Source organism: Mandrillus leucophaeus, unplaced genomic scaffold, assembly GCF_000951045.1.
Source record: "Mandrillus leucophaeus isolate KB7577 unplaced genomic scaffold, Mleu.le_1.0 Scaffold443, whole genome shotgun sequence".
Lineage (NCBI taxonomy): Eukaryota > Metazoa > Chordata > Mammalia > Primates > Cercopithecidae > Mandrillus > Mandrillus leucophaeus.
In genome coordinates this window covers 1,267,998-1,281,118 of record NW_012104732.1, presented here as the reverse complement: position 1 = coordinate 1,281,118, position 13,121 = coordinate 1,267,998, and the positions used below count along the sequence as shown (strand labels likewise).

At 33.9% G+C, this 13,121-nt stretch overlaps 1 protein-coding gene across 2 annotated transcripts in view; it reads right to left on the bottom strand.

The window, feature by feature from the left end:
- The window catches only part of NR3C1 (nuclear receptor subfamily 3, group C, member 1 (glucocorticoid receptor)), a 154,759-nt gene that overhangs the window by 108,717 nt on the left and 32,921 nt on the right, over positions 1-13,121 (bottom strand). For both annotated transcript variants that reach the window (XM_011994157.1, XM_011994156.1), the window contains one exon: positions 10,019-11,215. In XM_011994157.1, the coding sequence (XP_011849547.1) occupies positions 10,019-11,202 (1,184 nt within the window). In that variant the 5' untranslated portion in view covers positions 11,203-11,215. The remainder of the gene's footprint in view (positions 1-10,018; positions 11,216-13,121) is intronic.

Here is a 13,121-nt window from a genome sequence, read left to right as displayed (position 1 = left end):
TTAGAAGGACCTTGGAGATCATCTAGTTAACCTCCCACTCTATCTATCTCAAGAAATCTTGGCCTAGAACATGTCTTTGTAGTTCTTTAGTTCTTCCACTTACGAACATAATAACGTAGCTAGGCTGCTTATTGATTTCCCAGTGTCCATAGAGAAACACTGAGGCATACAAAAATCAAATTTAGCCAGGCACCAGAATTGAAGTTTAGAATTTTCATTTTTTTCTTAATAGTTTTATAACTTTTCCTTTTGACTTCCTTATTTACTATTTTCTTGTTTAAATATGTCTGTGGGACCCCCAAAATACTGTACAGCTCTGTTAAATGTCATTATCAATTAAAAGGTGACTCATCCCTAAAATACTGAGTTAGAAATTACTTCACCTATTTTTCTTTCCTTCAAAAACATTTCTTGATTAAAAATGCAGTGCCCATCTACAGACTGCACTAACACCAGCCCATGATATGTGTTTAGTGATGAGAAGCATTTGCTACCTAATAGAAAATCTACCAGCCTCCCAGCTGACAGAACAAAGTAGGAGGTTCAAGGCTAGTAAAGCAGTGTAGAGAAAAATCTGTTAGCAGTAAAACATTACCTGCTATGCTAGAATGGCTCTTCATCCCCATTTCTTAGCTCTGAAAACTTATAAATCATCTTTTGGGGAAAAAGAACAAATATCCAAGAAAACAGTTTGCTTTTAGTACAATCCTAAAAAATTTAAAGTTCTTAAGTAGGCTGTTGTCACAAAGAAATTCTAAGAACTTCAGCACTAACAGAATGGTTACAAAATGAATATCCTATTTTTGACACCACTACACGTGTCTTCATCATTTCAAAGATTAGGATCCATTTTAGTCTAGCATTTTTTGAACAGTAAACATGACTAAATTTAGAAAATAGTAGTAACAAAATTCATTTAGTTTTTAAAAGTACTATCAGTAATCGCAGAGTTTTTTTTCAGGTTGTGAGGAATAAAAGTCATAAATATATGAATTTTATATTGTAGTTACAACTGAAACTATTTTATAAGCATAAATAATTTTAGTATACTTTGAGTTGCTCTTGCTATACTGATAATCAGATACTTAATTCCCTGATACACTAAGGGAAATGTGTATGAATGGGAAATTAAACTGTTTGGGAGACTGTTGTAGGATTTCACATTATATTTACATTATATCTGCTATTGCCAAGTTCCCTTCAAGTCCAAGTCAAAAGCAGACCTACCTTACTTAAACATAAAATAAATACTCATTTTAAAAATCAGGCTTAGAGGTGAGTAGTCTCTATTACTTCTTTACTATGCCAAGAAGGGGGACTATATAAACTGTTAGCATAAAGTTCCTTAATAACTTAAAGAAAACACAAATCAGAACTTAACCAACAAGCATCATCCATTTCAGAATAGTCACCCTGGCAAGCTATTCACTTATTCCAGGCATATTCAAAACAGAATTAAACATTTTCTGTAGAATTATCTATGTGGGCTTTTTTAAATACCCTCAAAGAAAATAAATGTTATTCAAGAAAGGAGTAAATTTCTAAATATCTGGAAATACTCAATGATTTGAAGTCACACAAGTAAGGCTTAGGAATAAATACATTTTCTTTGAGCAAGAACAGTTAGGTGTTACTATAATGCAATGAGTCCAATTTTTTTTTATGGCTTACAAGGTGGTTCTGAAGGCAGTTTCAAAGAGGAGCAATATACATAGCCTCCCAAGGTGGAAATTTAGAACATTTATTTTGGGTTTTCTGTTTTAAAAAAATATATATTTTATAGTCATACACTTTATCCTTAATAAACCCAGCTGAATTCCAGATGACAAATTTCACATAATGTTCTAATTAAAATTTTTTTTAAGTTTCCATCTAAGAAAGCTGCCTACAAACTTAGGTTCTACATCGGTATGTTTACCAATTTAAACTGCCGTTTAATAATTCTATGCTTGCCTCTGCTTTTATAACTTCGGTTTAATACATCAAATTTGTTTAACTCAAGTTTTTTTCAACCACTTGATCAATAAAGAAAAAAAGTAAGTGCAGTCAAGTTTCACAATCCTCCCAAATTTATGCAGTTAGGATAAATTTTGGTATTCAACATACTCAAGAGCTTTTTCAGACAGCTTCAATAAATGTAATAAATGTAAAAAAAATTTAAACCTTACTTCATTCCCATTTTCAGGCAAATTAAGGTTTCTAATGACAAAGAATCTTTGCATACTTGATTACACAAAAACATCAGAACAGGAAATACCAGAAAGAGAATACTCTAGCATTTATTAATAAAAATATAACAATGTGGGTGGAGTTATCACTATGGCTATTCTTTAGATGGCATACTTCATATCCCTCAACAAAATCCACTGAAAACTTCATTGAAGGCACTTTCAAAAAAATAAAACTGAAAAAAAAATCATTGTAAAGATACTACCTTGGCATTTGAAGGCTTTAAAATACAGTAGTCTTCACGAAACTGTAATTCATGACCTTTCCGGGATTGCATGTAGCAGACCCTAAAAGAGTCTTGATTATAGGAAATACCTACACCACAGTCACAGATGTCATAATGCACTTTAGCCAATGAGCGTCATACTGGTTTAAGCTAAGTGAACTTGGCAGAGCTTTAAAAATTCCACCTTGCATTTTTATAATGCTTTCTAATTTTCAAAGTAAACATACATGCACAAATCCTGTCAGGTAAAAACGCCGTATTTTACAGAAACTGAAACTGTGACAAAAAGCAGTAAGTGACTTTACAAATATATGCAAGAGAGTAAAGGCCTGATCCCTTATATTTTATTTAAAGATTTGCTGTTGACAAAAATTATTAAAGATACATGAGGAACTAACATACCCAATATTAAATATTTCCCTTCAGATAAGTATTAAGATTTCCTGGCTATTCTTTTCTCTTTTTCTCTTAAAATGCCTCTAGTTTTCACATTTGTAAAATTAAGGTAAATAACTGCTGCCTTCTGTGCTACATGGATATTGACAGAATCAAGACTTAATACGGTAACTAGAATAAAAACTTTCACAGAGTTGCGATTTAAATGAAATGAATGCATGCAAAGTGCTTAGCATAGTGCTGTCACATAATTGGTGCTTAATCATTATTAGGGAAAAATAGGTTAACAAAATGTATAGGGAAGAATATAGACACTGTATATTTTAAAAATCTAAATGAGTCAAAAGTAACTCTTATAAAGTATGTGGCTAGTCTGTATTATGTCAATCGACTATTTGTTTCAAATGTCTAGAAGAGACCCAGATAATTAAAGAAGCCTACCGGGGAACTTCGATAACTAAGAATTGAGATATTCAAACTGGCAACACCGCTAATTAAGTGTTCTGTGATCTTTACCTCAACACTTTCTATGGATCTCAATTTCTCATTCGAAAAAATTAGGGGGTAAGATTAGGGGAGCTCTCAAGTTCTTTTAAGTTCTAATCTAAAATAACTGTACCTAAGATAGAAAACAAGCTCTGAGAACCCAAGAGCCCCACCTCTTGGGTGCTAACAACAGCAATAGTTTATTTTTTATGTATCACCAACTACATTATTTTAAATCCTTATCTTATAAAAACCCCAAATCTGTATTCACATCTATTTGTCTTACACTTGATAATCTATAAAGAAAATGTCAAAGAACTAACTTTGTTATACCATTCCCCACCCTAATTACTTCCCTCATCAAATTGATGCGTTGAAAGGATTTTGGAATTTTAGAAACACACACACGTGTTTTGAAAACAATTCATAGTCGTAAAGAAAGTATTTTTGACTCCAAAGTACCTAGTTTGAGGCCACAGACTGTCTCCCTTAGCATTAGAAACTAGGTCTTTGGACTTTTAGTTGAGTATTTTTCTTCTGTTTCTACTACTAAATAACTAAATCAAATTCTTTGGAAGGGACTTAAGGGTTAAAAAAATAAAAAAGGAAAATCTGAAATTTAAATAGTCTTAAAATTAAGGAAGCTCTTATCCTCAGTAATTACAAAAGAAAACATTAAAACAATAACATAAAGTAAAAGTGTCCATAACAAACTGGTAGAGCTTTAGTGTTCAGCATGTGACAATCATAAGGTCATAAGTCACAGCATTGCCCCAAACAGCATGAAATAATAAATCATGTACTGAATTGTATCATTTCACAATAGCTTTCAAAATTTGGCTATCAAATATACTTTCATAATAGCCACGGCTAAATATTATGAACAATTATGAAATCAACTAGAATAAAGGCTAATTTTATTGTAAAAAGAAATAGTAAGTTCACACTTTTTGCAACAAACTGTGTATCTTAAACACTGCATACTTACTGAACTCTCAAATTATTTTTTTACAAAAATAAAAATTCAAGGTAAGATAATGTGTAAACATTTACAACTAATCATATCATTAAACCTTTTTTCCCCTTATATATATTTTTGGTGCCCTATAGTGTGAATGAAAAAAAATTCTAAAACAACAGGTACTTTCACTGAACTTGCTGCATTATAAACACTATTAATCTTGTTGAAACTTGCTAAAAAATATTTTGAAGCACTCAAAATTAATACTTGGGTTACTCTGAAAAAGTATGTTTAAGCATGCAGCTCTATTGGGATGCAATCAATATTTAAATTAGCCCAGGGATAAAATTAGGGGATAACACATTTTCATTCAAAATATTGAATTTAAGGAATGTATTGCAATATAGTTTAAGTGACTGTCTAGCACTTGCAGAACCCCATAATTTATTCTACATATGTATTATGAAAAACTAATTTTCTCAATATTCCAGCAGAAAAAATACATAATCCATAGAAATATATTACCAAAGAAAAAGGTTGCTCTCCAGTCAGTTGACAATGGCTGTAAAAGGGCACTATGAAATATGAAATGATTATATCAATATTAAGACATCAGGTTGACAACATTCAAGTCATTAGATTTTCATTTATTAAACAGCAGCTTAAATAAAAATGGGACAAATATGAACTTAATCTTACCTAAAATAATCTAAAAGAAAGTAAAATGTGTATTTTATCCTTTTTCGGTAATAAAGCATAGTAAGAAACAACAACATAACTCAACAATTAGTATTATATAGCCATGATTAGTTTTAGATTTCTACCTCAAATAAAAGAAGCTAAATTGTAATCCTGATTAATGCATTTCCTTGTGCCTAAATATAGCCCTAAATTTTTCTCTTCTTAAACCTCTAATTCATGACAGTTGATCCAAACTGTTAGCTTTCGGAATTGATCTTGATATTCCTAAACTTATTCATAGCACTGCACATCTCTGTTGCTCCTCCCTCTTCACCTTCCACTACCAATTAATTTATGAACTCCACTGGAAATTCTGTATTTAGAGACATTTACAACGGTACTGAGGAATAAAGAAAGCAACCTGTCAAAATTAGGTGTTTGGGGGTTAAAACCACTGTCTACAACTAATTTTGAACAGCGATAAAATTCTATTTCTTTCTTAATATGTAAAATGAACAAAAATCACCATCACAAGTCACACCCTAATCTAGTTTAGCACAGAAACGATCACACATAATCCAAAGGGGAAGGGAACGCTTAGTAGATCTTTTCTTTTTCAATTCTCAATAGGAATATTTTATTTATTTGAAAAATACAAAACCCAAGTATTAATAGAATATGCCAGAAGAAAATAAGAGCAGTTGGCTCCCTGAAGCTGCAGAAATAAGGAGAGCATGGGCTTTTAAAAATTCTCTGTAAAGGTCAATAAGTAATTGATTTTTTTTGTAGTTATAGCTTAATGCAACTAAATATTTCTTGAAAACTCTTTATGCAATAGGAATCACCAATGTGTATTTTTCATGACTCAGAAATATGAAAACAAGTGCCCATTAATCTGGCAAATACCTGTAAATACTGCATTACACAATTACTCTTGATGAAAATATTACCAGGATGTCCTCAGAAGGGTAAATGCGATTCAGCACAAACCTATTTTGCTTATTTAATTTGCCCCCATAAGTAGTAGCACATAATGAGAACTCACTGCTAATTAAAATTAGGTATAATCATTAAAGTAAAAAAGAATGTGCTTTAAGAACTATGCCTCAGACCTAGTCTAAACTTAATGTAAATTAAGATTTCCTGGTCTGTTTCAATCACCTGTAGGCTGGAGTGGACTAAGATTTATGTAACCAATTAATGCAGATGTTCTGACTTTCACATTAGGCAGTCACATTGAAGTAAACCCTTTCGATACAATCTTTCCTTCACTAAATCTCAAAAGGCCCCTAAAGTGATCTCTACCCACATATTCATTTCACTGTTAATACAATTTGCATTTAACCTACATTTACGCAAGGTATATTTCAGAATAATTCTTTCATAAAATGTATAAACATTAAATAAACAGCAAAAGTGATCAGACTAAAATATATGTAACACAAATAGACAAAACCAAAATAGCATATGAATTATGTTACCAATTATAAAAATATAAGGGGAACAGCCATAGAAACATCACAAGTATTTTCAATCAAATCTGACCACATGCTAGTCACATATTTCTGTATTAGTCATTCCACACTAAAATGACACACCTGAATACACAGTGTTTTAAAAGCTTTTCTTTTACTGATCATATAGTCATAACAAGTTATAGATTTAAAAAATAAGATTCTCATCATAAAGCTAAAAATAAATATTTAAAAGGAAATCTCCTTTAACATTCAGAAATCACTTTACATAAATGAATACCAGAAATATTAAGCTTAAAAAACACTGAAACACCCACTGCCAGAATCTTTAGAAGGAAAAGAAAAAGAAAAAAGGTAGGAAGTAAAGAAAGTATCCATGGGGGAGGGGGTAAATCATACTCAAAACAAATCTCTTCTCTTTATATTTCCTCTTTTTCTGAGAAAGCATTCAACATGATGTTAGCAGAATTTGCTTCACTCATTCTGTATCTGTATAGGTCTTCAATTTCATTACTTTTATGAAATTAGATACAGATGCGACTGAGACATTAAAATTTACATAAATTTTAGTAGTTTCATTAAGTGAAATCATCAGAGCCCTAGACTCTGCCGAAGACTGAATTTACAAGTTCATCCAACATCATTCATTCTCTCCAATAATCCCTTCGTTCAGGATACGAACAATTTTTTAACACTAAAATTTCAACATAATCCCAATAAAAACTCTAATACCACCTAAAACCATTTCTTTTCTCTACCTCTGCCATTAATGCTTAAATGAAACAAGGCTGAAAATCAAATAATGCAGAAATGTGCCTTCGTCAGCAAGTTTATGCTAAACGTACTGAATTTCAGTATTTTTAAAAGCATATTAAGTTAGAATGGCTAGTTTGTTTTACTTAAAGAATAGATTTTGAGAATCAATAAGGTTTCTCTTGTTTTACTATAAATGAACTTAAAAAGAAAATGCTTTACTAAACTCAATCATAATATTCATAATTTTACAATTTTATGTGATAATTCAATGTTGTGGTGGAAGGAAGGAATTGCCTCTTCCCACCCCCAGAGAATAAAGTGAGGATTTTTTTTTTTTTTTTTTTGAAGCATTCTGATAAAAAAAATTTTAGGTGGCATTTTAAAAAGTCAAATTGCAATTTATAATTTTTTTTAATTTAAAAGGAATTCAAGTTATTAGTGGCATTTAATGTTTTTCTATGTAAAGTCAGAAGGTCAGTATTCAATCAAGTTGTGGTCTCAACGTGTTGATTATCTGCTGACCACTCAGGGCCACTGGTCATAGCAAATGTTTGGCTAGAGTCATGTAACATATAGAGAAGAGAAAGCAACTAATTTTAGCTATATCAGGGCTGTTGTTTGGAAACAATAGACTAATTCAATGATGGTTTAAAAGAAACACTGTTTCAATTTATTTGGATGAAGCTTTGTTTTGGGTAATCATAGTTCCCAGTGCTAAGTTAATGCCGTAAGGTACAAAATCTTCAAATATTAACAAAATACCCTGTATACAGTATTATACCTTCTTGTTAGGACACAGACTACTGATTATATTTCCCAATCACAGACTGGCATAAAAATAATCATTTCTTTCGATATTAAAGAACTTCTAAAGAGCAGCATCATCATTGCCTTGCCTACTGCCTCCATAAGGTTATGGGGCCCAAATTAAAAATACATGAAGATGCTTTATGTCATAAAGTACTATAAAAGTTAAAGCATTAAAATCACCTTCAGTGATTTAAGAGTAATTATGTTCACCTACTTATACTCTATATCCCAGATTTTATAGGGTTTAAAAGTTCATAGCAAATGGAAAGTAAGTTTTGTCCCATGCCTTTTCTTTATAGTAAGGAAAATGAAAACCATGCATGATGATTATCAGGACAAAATCCATTACTAATCCCCAAGAGTTTCCTAAGATGTTTTATTTTTCTTTGTATAATTACATTTTATAAGTCAATTTAAGAGTTTCCTACAGATAGCTTAGTCAAATCAACCATACTTAACTCTTTTAAGAAAACCAAGTATGTGAATTCTATCGCCAAAAATTTGCAATTGAAAATTTTAAAACACAGCATGTCTTTTAGCATTTAAAACACAACAGCTTATTCAGTAAGAAACATCTTAAATCTCCTTACTAAAAACATTTTAAACCTTCAACTCAGGTTGAAGTAGTGTTCTTCTAAATAAAAGATAATTATTTAAACAATAGATTAGGAAGTAGCTCGCATTAACCGTAAGAACCAAGGGTTTTTTGTTTTTGTTTTTTGTTTTGTTTTGTTTTTTGACAACTAAGCCTTTTAGAAGAACAGAACATACCCTAAATCTAAGTCTAAATTATTTCCCTAACAAGAACTTCCTACGTGAAGGGGAAAGAAAGAGACATCCTCAGGGTTAGGGATAGCTTTCATAGAAAAAGTATTTTCAAAAATCTGAATAACAGGTTAATGGGAATGATGAATATCATTAACATTTCAGAATGGTTACATACAAATAAATCATTCTGTCTACTATGTCTTCTTTTTTAAAAAAACCCGCTGATTAATCAATCTTGGGTCACTACAATCCACATTTTTATATTTTCCGTCACACCTAAAATGGATATAAAACCTAGCATTTATCTGAATTGGGAATGAGGTTACAGGGTAGAGAAATTAACCTCTACCAACACATATGTCTACATTTAGAACTTTTTTCTGATAATTCCATTTTCTGACCTTTTTGGGTCAGACAGAAATATCAGTATGCTTATAAGTGAGTATAAAAAAAAAAGAGAAAAATCAAATGATAGCTGAAAATTGAAGCTTAACAATTTTGGCCATCAGTTATCTACTTGAGAACGGGAACATGTGAAAGTAAAATTTTGTTTTGCACCATGTTGGCACCAATTCCTCTATTAAAGAGATTGATCGGCAGACATAACTTGTCTACTTTAGGGCAAGAACCCTGTGAGCAAGACCTGTTTCTAATATTATGGTCTGGTACACTGTTCACTGCATTGCTTTAGCAATTTCAAAACTCAAATCCTTTAACAGAAGATTCAGTTTGAAGAACAGGGCTCTTTGTTGGTACTTCTGCTTTTAACCCGTTAATCTCAAGCTAACACTTAACAAATTTACAAATAAGGCAGCACAACTTTTGACTATGTAAGTAAGGGTATCATTTATTGTAATATAAGAACATATTCTAAAACAGCTGAATGAACATGCACAACAAAATATGGTATTGAGACATTATACTCTCCTGAATGTATATAATTTTTCCTTATCTGTTAATGAGCAACATTATTTTTAAAATGTTAAATAAAATCCTCACCATTGGCCAATGGGATACTGAATACCACTATTTAAGGAAAAAAACTGACTTGGTGACGTACAGATGTTACTTAGGTTGTCTACCCTTTCTACTTTCAAAAGGCCACTTAAACTTATTCATATAAAAAAGCACATGAATCTTCAGAGAACACATACAAACCAGTGAAGATTTACAGCTATTAATCTATCTTAAATGTACCATTCTTAAGAAACAGAAGAACACTGATCTTACCTTGAATAGCCATTAGAAAAAACTGTTCGACCAGGGAAGTTCAGAGTCCCCAAGGAAGTCAAGTTGTCGTCTCCAGAACCTTGGCACCTATTCCAATTTTCAGAACCAACGGGAATTGGTGGAATGACATTAAAAATAGGCTTCTGATCCTGCTGTTGAGAAAGGGATGCTGTATTCATGTCATAGTGGTACATCTGTCCTCCAGAGGTACTCACACCATGAACAGAAATGGCAGACATTTTATTACCAATTATATTTGCTCCAGGAAAGCTTGCCTGACAGTAAACTGTGCCCAGTTTCTCTTGCTTAATTACCCCAGGGGTGCAGAGTTCGATGAAATCTTCTTTTTCTGTTTTCACTTGAGGCAGTGTTGCATTATTGGGGCTTGACAAAACCAGATCTCCATTATCCTTAATTTTGGGTTTAGTGTCCGGTAAAATGAGAGGCTTGCAGTCCTCATTCGAATTTCCTTCCAAAAGGAATGAATCGTCTTCTCCCGCCAGAGGAGAAAGCAAACAGTTTTCATCTATCAACAGGTCTGATCTCCAAGGACTCTCATTCGTCTCTTTACCTGGGGACCCAGAAGAAAACTCCAAATCCTGCAAAATGTCAAAGGTGCTTTGGTCTGCGGTATACAATTTCACATTGCCGCCGTTGGTGCCAGTATGGCCCTTCAAATTTTGCTGTTCTGAAGATCCATCAGAGTGAGTTTTTGGAAACTCCTTCTTTGTGGGGGCAGCAGACACAGCAGTGGATGCTGAACTCTTGGGGTTCTCTGGAACACTGGTCGACCTATTGAGGTTTGCAATGCTTTCTTCCAAAAGCTTTAAGTCTGTTTCCCCCGAGGAAAGGCTGATTTGGCCCTGCTGTGGGAATCCCAGGTCATTTCCCATCACTTTTGTTTCTGTCTCTCCCATATACAGTCCCATTGAGAGAGAAACTGCTTTGGAGAGATCTGGCTGCTGCGCATTGCTTACTGAGCCTTTTGGAAAATCAACCAAAAGTCTTCGCTGCTTGGAGTCTGACTGAGAAGCGACAGCCAGTGAGGGTGAAGATGCAGAAACCTTCACAGTAGCTCCTCCCCTTAGGGTTTTATAGAAGTCCATCACATTTCCCCTCTCCTGAGCAAGCACACTACTGGGGTTTTCTTCTCTACTGGGAGTTAATGATTCTTTGGAGTCCATCAGTAAATATCAACTACAAAACAAAAAACAAAAACGGGGGGAAACATCATAAATTCTAAAGTAACATTATCTCCCTGATCTGATTAGTAAGAGACAGCTTGTTAAATGAACCTTTTAGTTAACTCCGAATCAAATTCTTTGTTACCAAAAGAGTAATTTCTATCTTTCAGAATAAAAAGCCATGTCTCCTGCTCCCATTCAGCGTGCCACATTTAAAAGTACAATGCAGTCCATTTGCACAGCTGAGGGCAAAATTGTATCGAACTAAGCTTGGCTATTCATCCTGCCACTCACTGAACGTGTAGCTTTGTTAATCACAAACATTATAATTCATTACATCTGATTATTCTAAAGGTTCAAGTTGATGTCAAAGTATTTAATTTCAAAAAAAAGGAAGTGTGATCATTAAAATTCCTACCTCTTTTCAACCAAGGCTGTTTGCTTTTCTGAGAACCAATACATATAACATTTGACAAATACTGTGCTAGAATTCCTCAATCCCTAATTACTTCCAAATTTCCCTCCTACCAGCTACTCACACATCCAAACCTTTAAGTACAACCAACTGGTGAACCATGCACATTTTCTTTGAAAAATAAACGATGTTGATCTGCTTATCTTCCGACAGGCTGGGAAAAGGCTTTTTAACCCATACTTCTGACTGGATGTGCCTACCTCCAAATTTTGGATATATGAAATAAGATACACATTATATAGGTCAACTAAAATTTAGATTTTAAAGAGCAGAAGACAATGTGTAGTAGCTTCTCACTACATTGTTAGCTTAAATAACTTAAATATAGCTGACCCTTATCATAACTCACAAAACCATGTAGATCAAGCTACACTTGTTTACATTGCTTGAGATCCTCAATATGAAATGCTATTACATCTCCAAGTTCTTTCCTTTCCAAACAAATATCGAAGTACCGAAAAATGGAAAAACACAGAATCGTAAAATCACATTCATATAAATTCAGGTACAACGGTATCCAGTAAAATGTTCAAAATAATTTTCTCTGCCTTCACCTATCCCAATTCTCAGCCTATTCTCAAGAGAATAAGACTGTTAGGATATCGTTAATCAGGGTGTTTTAAGAGATGGACTAAGACTGAGAAGCACATTTGGGACAGTATAGTCAAATCCTGCCCAATAAAAGGAAACTTTTCCTATACGATGACGTTAGGCAACATAAATGTCACTGGCCCTCACTGAAAAGTGAATATGAAGGTAAAGAGAGGGGTGTGGACTTGCCACTACAAATCTTGAGGGTAAACTGCTTATCTCCCCACCCTCTGCCCTGTTTATCTGAGGTGATAACGATCTCTAAACACGAGGTATCAAATGGAGCCCAATGAATTTCCATACCGTTTTCTGACAGCTGCCTTCAAACCCGAAACCAAAACAATACTTCCTAAAACGAAAACGCTCCCTCAAGCGACATTATCCCCCAGTTTAAGTTGCAAATAACCCAACCACATTAATCGGCCCTAATGAACCATGCCAGAGGGTCTTAAGTGGTATTACAAGGTTGCAATTATCAAGTCTGCAACCCCAAACGTCACACTAGCAGTTGTCGAAAATCGCAACACAAAACTATTACGGTTACAGGGAGTCTTTTTCTAAAAGGGGCCACTTAGAAACCTCAGGCGCGAATTGACAACAAACGCTAAAGAGCAAGCCCTTGCGGGGCGGGGGCGGGGGGTGGGGGAGAAAAAAAGTGCGAGGTTAAAAGAGAAATATGTCCAGACCTGTTGAGTTCTCTCTCCGACACGCCCACTTCCACCAGATAACGCTAGCCCCTGCCGGAGTCTCCAAGTAGCAAGCTGTCAGCCCCCCGCGTGTGTACTCTCACGCGCCCTGCACGCCCTCCCCAAGCCAGGCGCGACGGGGCCTCCCCAGAGCCCGGGCTCGCGCT